The following is a 12,551-nucleotide window of genomic DNA, read 5'->3' as shown; positions in this document are numbered from 1 at the left end:
GACTTTATATTAGCCAAATTATTCTCACCTTAGACCACATGTCACACCTTTGGTTTTGAGAATAAGAAGCATCAGAACTATCTTTCCTTTTTCTACTCTATGTTAACATTAGGAATCCACCACAAACACAAAGCTACACAGATACAGAATTTTTAGTGAAGGAAAGAATGGCAGATTATATTTTTTGCTCCTCAGTAGAACAGAAACAGAAGAATAGAGGCTTTAAGCCATTTCTTTCACAATAACTTGACAAGTCAAGACTGCAACAAATTTACAAAATGGAATGCAAATACATTTCACTGATCTGAAAAGAAAAAAATGCATTACCTTATATCCTATAGTTTTACGGTAATACAGAATTTCTTTTTCCAGAAGTTCAAATAACCGTGGTGGGAAAAACTGAAAATCTTGAATATTTGGTTGTTTTGGAGGTCGTGGAGCCTTCAAAAATATACAGATAAATCAACATTACAGAAGCTTAACTTTCCTGCAAGTAAACTACCATAATTCAACAGCAGTGGCAACCTATGACCTTGTAAATACACAGGGGTAGAGCCAGGGATGCAGCATGGGAGAGGAGGAGCAAAAGAACCACATAAAACCCTTCCACACTTTCCACCTCCTTACCTTGGGGACTTTTGGTTCACTGACACGTAGGGCCTCTCTGAAATAAGCATCCACTGCATAATTGGCTTTGCGTTCTCTTTTTGGAGGCTCAATCCATTCCATCATGCTCAGCTACACACAGAACAGAACAGAACAAAAAACTACTCAAGTAACTGTTTGCTTCCCTAAAGTCACAAGAATAATGACTAATATGGCACTGCAAAACAGGAATGTATTTCTGCACAGCAAATCTAATGATTGTGCTCAATAATTTGGATACTACAATAGAGCTCAAAATTCAGCTAGAAATTATAGCTGATTATAACAAATATTTAAGCACTTAAAAGATAATACACAAGTAAGGCAGTGCAGTGGCAAGAAGAGATTCTTTTACAGTAGTTTAAGTAATTCAGACACCTGAGTAGGGTTATGATTCCATCTACCAAAACACAATGGAAGGGCTGAGGACTTGGGCTCTGAATTCTCTAATTTCTTGAGATATGAATAAATTGCTTCTCCTCTAAATATCACAATGAATAACCTCTATAAAGGCTACAACACAGTCAAAAAATCCATTAGCAATCAATTAATCTTATCTAAATCCTTAATGTTATTCCATACTATGCAGTATTTAACTCACTTCTTGTAATGGAGTTATTAACACAAAGATTTTTATGTGTATATCCACACACTGCACTGTATTCTCATCAAAGCATTTATTTTTCTAAATGTTTTTTCAAAATCAATAAAAACCTGAGTTAGAAGGGCATTTTGTAGTTAACAAGTAAGAATTCACACATCTGATTCCAGGTAAGACCTTAAGGATATCTTCACTATACACCTTGTACAAAACAGAGATGCAAAGGGAACACTGTGGGATTGAGTAACACCTCTTTGTATGGATGATCCTTCTATTACTAGGTAAAATCAATGTACAAACTAAAACCTTGCTGGGGGCTAGGTTTCTTTCCTTTTGTTCCCTTTTAATGCTGTGGTTTGTTTGCCTTGTTGTACATACCAGTAAAGAACTGTTAGTCCTACTGTCAGATCTTTGCCTGAGAGCCCCTTAATTTCAAATCATAGTAATTCAGAGGGAAGGGGTTTACATTTTCCATTCCAAGGGAGGCTCCTGCCTTCCTCAGCAGACACTTGTCTTGCAAACTAAGACAAACCTTCACTGCAAAAACAGACTCTAGTCCAAGAGCCACATAAAAAATTATCAGGCCTGTTTTTTCCCCTTAGTTATGTGACAGCAAAATAATACTGACTGCAGCAGTATAGCAGCATGCAACTCAGTGTTTTTTTTGCAGAAGGGATAACATCTGAGCAATGGTATATCAGATTTTGCCATGAAAAAAACAGTGGGGCTGAAAGTAGTTTAACAAAAATTCAGAATATTGATGCTTGGGCAGAGCCAGGTGAATTTTTCAATAGTTCCTTACTTCTCTAGAATCTAGGAACCTTCACAGTCATAACATTTCTAGTATGGCTTTTATGTTTGCACCTTTAAACTGAAGTCTTAAATACTACAAAAAATTACCTTCTGTTTTTCTCTGTAATCTTCACCTTCAAAGTTGTATAAGCTCATCTCTGTGTCCATAGTGAAATTTCGTAGGGAGCTCTCTCCCATTTTCTGCAATCGTTCATTCATTTCAGCTGTCTAAAATGAAAGGAAGATATTTTTATGCTCATTCAAGCTATTTAATCTTCTCTGAAAAAAACAGCTTTCATCATTACTACAACATCCTCAATATCTTTTTCTGATTTTAACTTTTACTTACACTTTCTTCTAAAGAGAGATACCCATTGTCCTTTTCAATTTAGAGCAATTTGACTTCAAGACTCTCCATTAAACTAAATTTATTATGCTGGGATGTATTCCTACAACTGTACAATTTAACTTTAAAATTCAAATTAAATTTATGCCCATCTCCTTGGAGCTGAAATGGCAGTTCATTTTTTCATAGAGCTATCTATTACCTAATGAAGTTCCATAAAGACTTTGTGTCTGTCGGAATTATTGGCATTAAATTTACATTTTACTAAAAGACCACAAAATAAGCAGTGCTTAAGACAGGATGCACACAGCATGAACCTTGAAAATAATTACAATCACTAATTCTACTTCAAAACTTTCATAATATTTAAAATCTGCACAAATAGTAAAGTAACAATAAATTTACATAAACAGATCTCATTCCATTTCGTGCATAGATATTTTGAATTCCATTTTAAAGGTTCTCTAACCTTCTTTTCACCTCTTTCTAAGATAGTGGTTATATCTTCTTCTGTCAGCTCACTGTCTTTGGAAGCAAACACGTGCGTGGCTCCGTGCCGGATCATCTGCAGCATTTCATCTTTTGCCAGTTTGTTGGACTGCTGGTCTATGAGCCTTCCTACAATCACAAGGAATATGTTGCAAGTTACAATGTGGGAGTTCTAGTAGGACCATGCGAGCAGTGCATTTTTTTACTTCACTGACAGAACAAGAAAGGAAAAACAGAACAACCATACAGAAAAAATACATTTCGCTCAAGATGAGAATTAACAGAAGTCAGGAACTTTGGGGAAAACTAAAAAAAAACAACTTTGACTCAAGCCATAACAAAAAACATTTCACATTCATATAATCTGAATTTTACATGTAAGATCTTATTCTTACAAAGTCAGCTGAACTTTTAAGGTCACAATCTTATCTCAAGATGAAAAATTAAGAAGTATTCTATAATAACCACTAAGAAGTGTTTGACATTTTCAACATTCACATCACTGATTTCAACCCAATTTTCTAATTATTCTTCCCAAAATTTAATTGCTGTCCCAAAACTTCTCTTATCCTATCTCTTCTCATGCTATCCAAATTTTGACCATCATCCTTTCAGTAGCCCACCCTGTAGTAAATACAAACAACCCTAAAAACTTAGCTTGAGTACCTTAGTTTTGACAAACTATTCCTCTAAGTGCTTCCAAACAAAACTACACAAAGGTGTTTTATTTTTCAGTTAACTCTTCTGTGGTAAGAATCATATCATTATTTCAACTGCCATGGAACATACCTGATTTTTTTCTTTCTATCATATCACAAAACTAAGTAACATCTATTCAGCTGTAGTTTGCTTTCCTCATTTAGATTCACTGTAAGTCTATGTCTACATTAATCAGAAAACAGAATTTAAAAATAATTCAGCTGAACAGGTGAATACCTTGCACATCAGGTTGATTTAGTACACTGCTATTATAAACAAGGCCTGCTTTCTCTAACACTGTACATTTGTACAGTTATTTAACATATTTTAAGGGACTGAACAATTCTGTTGCAGACAAACATATATAGCAGTTGATACCTTGTTGTATAACTATAGAGTCCAGTCTCAGTTTTATTTCAGCTCTTTCTACAATCCTCTCTTCAACAGTATTATCAGTGATAAGTCGGAACACCCGTACTGGTTTCTTTTGACCAATACGATGCGCACGATCCTAACAAACATAAATCAATGAGTGTTCAGCAACAAGAACTCACAGGCAATAGACAGTTAGCTTGCAGAAACAGCAGCCTCAAACCAGCATTGTACTTCTTGGTCCCTTGCCTATTCAAAAGCACAGATCACTGTAAAACCAGTATTCTGCTACTTACTTATACCTGGCTATTACATTTTTGAGTCATTCCATAGCAATAAATGCATCTCCCTCATTGTAAATGAAGACAACTGAATGTCTGTCCAGACTGCAGCTGGGAAGTGGACACACAACAGTACATACATGCATACACTTGTATTGCTTTCAATGAATTCTGTCACTTGACACAGGTATTGACATTCTGCATCCCTGGCCTGAGCACATTAATTCCGTGTGCAGAGTTCCTGCAGCCACAGCTCCAACACTGTGCTTGTAAGCCAAGCAAACAAGGTTTATGACTCACACACTACACTCATTTGTAACAAAACCTGTGTTTATCCTCTCTAGAAAACATGTCCTTTTAAATCAAAAAAAGTTAAACAGCTGTCCTTCAAGCTGTGGGTACCAGGATTTTCTCTTTAAACATGAGGTGTTAAATCTTTTACTCTCCTTCATAATATTCATTTCTTCCTGAAAACCCTACTGAAGTTCACAAATCACACAGTCTCCAGGAAGTTGGTCAACTATTGGCAGCCAACATGCATATCTAAAGGATGAGCTCTTGATATTAAATATTTGATGTGCTGAAGTGCATTAAAAGAAAATTTAAAATTACAAACCACTGAACAAATACCTGCCCTACTAATCATGCAAGAAGGCTCACATGAGTTTTATTCCACATTAAACAAATTACAGACTCTATTTTTTTTACATTCAGCACTGAGAAAGAGAAGATTGGAGTAGGTTTAACCCAAAGGTAACTTCCCCCTCCCAGCATCACCACCAAATGCCTTTAGGCTTATGCAGAAACAAAAAGTAAAACCTTAAACTTCCAAAACGACAGAAATATAAGGCTCCATGCTTTTAGTTATCTGTTATTATTTTGGAAACAGTCCTCTATTATTGACTGTTCTCTTCTGAAAAGACAGAATTAAGAATAATTCTATACTTCTATTAACAATATTGACACAGTATTTTGATAGAAGTAACCTCTCATTATGAAAATAATTAAGACAAATATTTACAGACAAAAATCTACAATTTCCATTCATGCCCTTTTATTCAACTCCTTTGGTTTTTGGTATTGTCTTGTGCGAACAAAAAGTAAAGAAAAATAACAAAAGTGCAAGTTCTGAAAATAGTTATACAAAATAGAGCATTGACAGCTTAAACAAACAAATGTGTATTAGGGAGTTAACTCACCATGGCTTGCAGATCTACTTGAGGGTTCCAATCTGAATCATAAAGAATAACCACATCAGCAGTTGCCAAATTAATTCCAAGACCTCCAGCTCTGGTACTCAGCATGAAAATGAATTTACTGCTGTTAGGAGCATTAAATGTGTCAATTGCTTCCTGAGAGAAAAAAAAAAAGTGTCACTAAAGTATCAGATCTTTCAAACAAGTTTCCAGTAAGTTGGTGGCTTTCCAAATAAATTTATTTTAAATTTACACCATTCTCATATAAAAAAGAATTTTATCAAAGTAAGAAATGTATGTCGGAACAGGTGAGAAAATCTGTACTGACTCCACAATATACTGTATTTTTCACTTAGCTGAGGATCAAATGAAACATACTGTGGACTTAGGCTAGGAAAAACATTCCCTTAGCAGCCTTTTAAAAACTGTAGCATTTCTGCTTTACTTTAAACAATGATGTGGCTACATAGATATATGTAAATAATAACTTATTAACCTAAGACAAAGGTTTTTCTTGTTTGCATACAACTTTCCCACCTCTCTTTCCTCATGTGGTGTCTGCCCATCAAGCCTGCAGTACTCATAACCACGCCACATGCAATAGTCTTCCAAAATATCCAGCAAACGAGTCATCTGACTGAACAGCAGAACTCTGGAACCTGACAGAACACAGAGGGTTTTGACATTCATTTCATGTTTTCACATTGATCTTATCACAGAGCTACTAGAGAGCATGACTGAGAATTTATGTGAAATATTCTGTACTATGCCTAAATTAAATAAGTCTTTCTTCTCAAGTTATTTTTCTGGTAGTGATTAAACCACTCAAGAATATTACTTGATAAATTATAGAGGAGAAATATACAACCAAAGAAGCAGAACACTTAAATCCATTGTAAAGAAATCTGGTGCTGACTGATGCACATAGATGAAATAATCCTATCATCAGAAATTTTCTTACAGAAAGGAGAAGGGAGGCTCTACTCTTCCTTTCCTTCTGCTTCTCCATATTTTTAGTCTTACTCACCATTCCCATAAGATTTCTTTCCCTTCATGTGTTAAGATCTACAGAAAACTAATTTTCAAGAAAAACCTCAGAGAAAGTGATGAACACATTCACTGCAGGAGAGGCTAAACCTGTGCTGGTTTTGAAAGATACTTTAACTTAGAAGGAGCATTCCGATCACTGCTGTCCACAAACAGTACTCACCCTGCTCTCTGAGTTTTGCCAGCAGCTTATCCAGAACTAACATTTTCCCACTGTTGGTGATGAGATGAGTGTCAGTGGTGTAAGGAGGGCCGGGCTCAGCACCATCAAACAGGTAAGGATGGTTACAGCACTTCCGCAGCTGCATCAGAATATTCAGCAGGCGCATCTTATCCATCTTGCCAGCTGAATTCAGGATATCAATGTCTTTCATCAGGATCCTGGTGTACCTGAGGTTTTAAGGGCAGTTTTAAACAACTTTCTGGTTTTTAATTCAATGAATGAATTAAACCCTGTAATATCACCATTCTTATTTATGTGGGAGTTGGCTTTGTTTATGTAACAATGAGCTACATCACTAAGAAACATCTGACTGATAAGAAGGATTTCCAAATTCATACCTAAATATGAAAGGGAATCTCTCTGCGAGTGACAATGATCTGCCCTGGATTATTTTACACTTCCATTTTAGTAGTACATAGTGGATTAAAAATATCATTTATTTGACAGAAACTGCTACACTGACCCTGGCTCCTTGTCTCATATCTCTTCTGGGTATGTAGCTCCTCAAGGTTTTCTAATTTCAGGTTAAGACATTTTGGTGCATAAATACTTGGATCAAAAGAGGGAGCTTAGGAGGCATTTGTTCTTTCACATAAACTTAAGGAAGGAAAAAATTTTCTCCTTTTTTCCTCCCAGTTCTTTTCATTACCCTTCCTGAGCTCTCTGAAACTTGTGCATTTTTTACAAAAGCCCTAAGACAGCTATAAATAAGTTTCTCTGACTGTCTCAACATGCAAATGTAAGGAAAAAAGTATCAGTGTGAAGAGCTATAGTGTTTATCAGAAAAGAATCTTACTTTGATGTAAATAACTCACCATTCTCTCTGCATTTTGCTGAGCCCAAGATAAATTTTCACTTCTTTCTTTGGAGGCAAACTCTTTTCTACTTCACCTTTTATGCGACGTAAGAGAAATGGCTTCAAAACCTACACAAATTAAGATGTTTTACATAGATAAATGTATAAAACTGACTGCTACAAATACACTAACAGATTCAATTATCTGATATTTATCCAGAACTAATCAGGATCTATTGCTGTCATGGTGACTCCATGAAAAATTCTGCAAAACGTTGTCCAGCAATGACTAAACTCACACATAAATATGTGTATCCCTATATAAGGATTGCCAGAATCATCCCAGTTGTTATCTTAAGAAGGGGCAAAACTCTTAAGTTTATAAAATTTAATCCTTTTTAATATAAGCCCTGCTTCATTTCCACTAGCAGGGACAAAACACACCAACATTTCAAGTATAAGCAATGCATGTTGTAGGCTCTCTGACCTCTTTTGCTACTGCAAAAAAATGTCTTATCTCACACACAGTAAAACAAAGGTAAAGGCATGCCTTTATTCAGATTAGCATGACATGTATCAGTGTACTATTCACAATAATAAATGTTTTCAAAAAGATCTCAAAATTCTTCATTTCCACATCTTATGTTCAGATTTTGTCTGCTTCAAACAGTAACACACAAAAAGTAGTACCTATGACAGGAAGCTTAATTAATGAAAATTCTGATAGGCATTCCTGTAACTAAAAACCTTCATGTTCATTTTTTCAACTTTGAGATGAAGGGGAAACTAATCTGGTTTTCTTCTTTACAGTGTGCATGCTAATGATGACATGTGATTACAGCTTTAATTACTTACAGCATGAAGTCTTTCTACAAGTTTCTGATCACCGAGGCAATTTTTAGTGTCAAACCACGAGTCAAAATCCTGTGATGAGAAACAGCACAATTGGTAAGAACAGTTTATCATTTGCACTTTTAACAGACACATATTGACTCTTTTATTCCAGCGAAGAGTGGCATAAATCTTGAGACAAATTACGTCTGTGAAAGAAAAACCAGTCTGCAATTCTGTGCCATCTCCCTAGTATGTTGTAACATTTGAGTCAAGTGCATCACACTACAGACAACACACCATTATACTCTGCTTAATATACAACAACTTTCCATGCTCATCACTGCAGTGTATAAGTGCTTCCCTTCAGTGCTTATGTGATGATGGGCCAAAAAGTTAAAAAAACACCAACTTAAATCCTTAAGAAAATGAGATGGACAGCAGAGCAAAAATAACATAATCAAGTAATACAAGCACAAAGAAACATTAACAGTAAAAGAGAAGAAAGATTATTCAAGTTCTAAATTTTAAAAAAAAGGCTTATGTCTATTTCGATGCTTCATATTCTTGCTACTTCATTGCTTTCTCAAATTCTGCATAATTCTTGATCTATTTAAGATATTGCATTTGCTGTTAATGGTCTGAGGCCTCATCCACACCAGCAGAATGCACTGTTTCAACTAGGTAGAGTAAGAAAAGCAGTCTACAGTAAGCCACAGAGCTTTCTCTGAACCTGGGTCATGCACAATGTCCATCTCCTACCAGGCTGGTCATTCTTCTACTGACAGCAGCCTGGAAATCAAAATAATAACACTGTACTTCCAAACATCAACTTACATCTGCAGAATTGAAGACATCAGGTAAAAGGAAATTGAGTAATGCCCACAGCTCATGGAGGTTATTCTGTAAAGGAGTTCCTGTAAGCAGCAATCGATTTGTTGTCTTGAACTCACGCACAATCTCTGACAGCTGGAAACACAACGCAGTTATCAACACCATCTACACTACAGCACAGGCAATCAGTTTTTGAAACCCAAAACAATGTCAATTAAACTTAGAGACAGTGAGCTACCTATGAAATTCACATTTACCACCCAATAGCTTATTGCTTTTATTTTAAAAAAACACCACAGCTAACACTTCAAATCTGCTCAAATCAAATGCATCTTTTTTTTGCAAACTAACTCCCAAGTATGAAAAAATTTCAAATTTACCTTAGACTTCTCATTCTTTATTCTGTGGGCTTCATCAATTACCAGGTACCTCCAGTTAAATTTCTTGAAGACTGATTTCTCTTTAATTACCATTTCATATGATGTAACACAAACATCCCATTCACCAGGCATCATAACATCACGGATAAATGCAGCCTAGAGCAGAAGAACTGGATTAGTAAGCATTTATAAATATGAACAAATTTTATGGCATTCAGGGAAAGCTGTCTCCATCACCATCACTGATGCTCTAAACTAGCACACAAAATTCATCTGAAACATCGTCTCAGTAACTGAAAGTTACTGTAAAAAAAGCCTTCAATCCTTTGTACTTCAAGCACAAAGAAAGCCGGAGTTAAGCAAAACACAAATTAGTTCCTACTCAAAATTAGCTATTAGCTCTTCAGCATCATTTCTCTGTAATTCAAATAGAGTATATACAACCAAAAGGGGAAAAAACCCTTCTGAATTAACTTGTCCAAAGATACAATCCACAGAAGTGTATCAAACCAACTTACATAGTCCATTCCCAACTATCTCCTCTCTTCCCCAGAGAGCTCCCCCCTCTGTCCCATCTCTGTTGTGCAAGGCCCTTTCACATCAAAAAACACCATCCCACAGGCCTGGTGCACCTGAGTGAGGCCATTTCCTCTTGTCCTATCACCTACAAAAACAAGTTCCCTCAGCTGCTCCTCCTAAGCTCTGTTCCCTCCTCTGAACACACTCCAGCACCTCAGTACAAGGGGACAGTCACTGCCCTGGTCCTGCTGGCCACACCATGGCTGGTACAAGCCAGGATGCCACTGGCCTTCCTGGCCACACTGCCAGCTCCTATTCCCTTCCTAGAACCTTTCCAGCCTCAAGCAGTAACAGGCAGGCATGCAATCCATATGAGCAGCTACAGAATTCACAGAAACATCCAGCTTGTTCATCCCCTTCAGTTAGAAAAACATTCTATATCTATTTTAAGGCCTTCACAATGAAAGATGAAAAGGTCTACAGCACAATCCTAGTTACAAGGCCAGGCAGGCTTATAAAATACAAGAGTGGGAAAAGTCACCTGAAAAAAGGTGAAGGGAGAAGTAACAAAGTGAGTGCAATAAAGAAAAATGAGTACACACTGTCACATTACAAATATGGAAGAGAGATAAAAAATAGGTGCAAAAGTCAAAGAGAAAGACAACAGAAAAACAGACAACTCAAAGGGCTGTACTCAGATCCTAGTCTATTATTTAATCTACTGATTTTCAGTTTTCCCTCCTAGTCACAAGCATAACATTTTGCATTTTCAACATTAATGCAGTAAAGATTACTAAAATATACTGTAATTAAGGAAATAGCTTAGGGAGAATTCCAAGTACCCAACTGATATTTTTTGCCAAATAATGCATAAATTTCTAAAATGTGAAGCACTTACTCTAGCATCTTTATCTCCAATAAGGCAAACAGCACGTAAGGATGGAACCCAGCGCTTGAATTCATTCATCCAGTTATGCAAAGTTGATTTTGGAACTAGAACCATGTGTGGCCCAGGAATGTTCCTGTAATGCTTCAGATAGCCTAATAAAGCTATTGTCTGTAGAGTCTTACCAAGCCCCTGCATGGACAAAGAGGGGGGAAAGAAACTTGCTGAAGTGAAATAACAAAGAAATACTTTCAAACCATTTTTTACTATATAATTCTGCCATTTGTTTAAAGCAAACTACACAAAAAATGTTTGCAATGGAATTTCTTTCATTACAATTTCAGATTTGAAAAACCAGACTGCTGTAGAATGAAACATACTACTGCATGCAAATGAAATACTTTAAGCACTTCAATGTTGTATTTTGTTCAATAATTACTACCAAAAAATCCAGATTACTGCTTACCATTTCGTCTGCCAGAATGCCATTAACTCCATTTTCATACAATGAGATCATCCAGTTCAAACCTCTAACCTGATAATCTCTTAGTGTTCCTCCTTTCACATCTGTAAATGCAAGATTCCTCTAAGTAGAAAAATACTAATTCAAAGTAGAACATTTCAATTGCAATCTGCTGAGAGTTTCGTTACACCAAATCAGAGAAGTGTTAGCCATGCTTACATGAAGGGGACTCCTCAAACCGAATGCACACGTTGGAGCTTTTCCGGCTCTCGGACAAGAGCTCCTCATCCTCCTCCTGCTCCGTGCGCCTGTGGCGGTACCTGAACAAAGAGCCCAACACTGATGTGTGAACAAACCGCTTCAAAACACTGCTACAAACTCCAACTCACAACAGAAACAATCAATCACTGACCCACACTGGCAGTGTTCTGGTATCCTGACCCAACTCTCATCCTGTTAAAATGTTACTCCTCAGGAGTCATTCCAGCTTTAATCAGAAAGGCTGATATGAAGCCCTCTCTTTCAGAGCCACAGCTATAATCTGACAATATTGTGAGTTCTCTGAGGCATTTTTTAATGAGCAACATGGACATACAAGATACATCAGTGGTGGCCTTAGACTCCATTATCTGCTAATGACAAAGTTCAGAAAAATCACATATTCGCATTTTTAAAAAATCAAAATTGCTAAAATAGAATGTAATTTTGAAACATTAAAAAAAAACAGTTGCTTGTTATTTCAAGACCTGTCAGAGGCACTACAGGCAGGCTCTGCTGCAATACTAACACACTAACACAGACAGACCAGTGGGGAGAGCCAGTTGGGGCTGAGGATCCAACATCCCCACTACATGGGCACTGCCTTGTCACAACCTGGTCTAGCCCCACCCTACTCCCACTGACTGGTGCACTACCAGCTGGGTCACATCAGGTGGATTTCTGATGCCCCTTCAGCATCATGCAAAAGAAATTCAATTTGTGTTTTCCAAAGTCACCCCACAATACAGACCAAAGCGTTTTACATGGCAAGAATCAGGAAACTTGCTTTAAAAGTGCCTTTCTGATCCAAGGTCACACTTATGTTGATGGAGCAGATGATGCTTTCAAACCAACCAGCTTTTAAAGAAATTGATACCCCACTAATAGGAAAT

General features: G+C 36.7%; 1 protein-coding gene across 1 annotated transcript in view; it reads right to left on the bottom strand.

Annotated features, from left to right (window-relative positions):
- LOC136562731 (probable global transcription activator SNF2L1) overlaps window positions 1–12,551 on the bottom strand; it is a 33,452-nt gene that overhangs the window by 14,504 nt on the left and 6,397 nt on the right. The window contains exons 4-18 of the mRNA XM_066559722.1: window positions 11,620–11,720; window positions 11,404–11,504; window positions 10,950–11,129; window positions 9,533–9,688; window positions 9,156–9,287; window positions 8,343–8,411; window positions 7,507–7,616; window positions 6,632–6,858; window positions 5,959–6,080; window positions 5,425–5,577; window positions 3,951–4,083; window positions 2,854–3,002; window positions 2,147–2,266; window positions 628–738; window positions 328–441 (exon numbers count right to left, since the gene is read on the bottom strand). Of these exons, the coding sequence (XP_066415819.1) occupies window positions 328–441; window positions 628–738; window positions 2,147–2,266; window positions 2,854–3,002; window positions 3,951–4,083; window positions 5,425–5,577; window positions 5,959–6,080; window positions 6,632–6,858; window positions 7,507–7,616; window positions 8,343–8,411; window positions 9,156–9,287; window positions 9,533–9,688; window positions 10,950–11,129; window positions 11,404–11,504; window positions 11,620–11,720 (1,978 nt within the window). The remainder of the gene's footprint in view (window positions 1–327; window positions 442–627; window positions 739–2,146; window positions 2,267–2,853; window positions 3,003–3,950; window positions 4,084–5,424; window positions 5,578–5,958; window positions 6,081–6,631; window positions 6,859–7,506; window positions 7,617–8,342; window positions 8,412–9,155; window positions 9,288–9,532; window positions 9,689–10,949; window positions 11,130–11,403; window positions 11,505–11,619; window positions 11,721–12,551) is intronic.

Source organism: Molothrus aeneus, chromosome 14, assembly GCF_037042795.1.
Source record: "Molothrus aeneus isolate 106 chromosome 14, BPBGC_Maene_1.0, whole genome shotgun sequence".
Taxonomy (NCBI): domain Eukaryota; kingdom Metazoa; phylum Chordata; class Aves; order Passeriformes; family Icteridae; genus Molothrus; species Molothrus aeneus.
The sequence above is the reverse complement of the archived record's forward strand: the minus strand, read 5'-3'. Positions and strand labels throughout refer to the sequence as shown.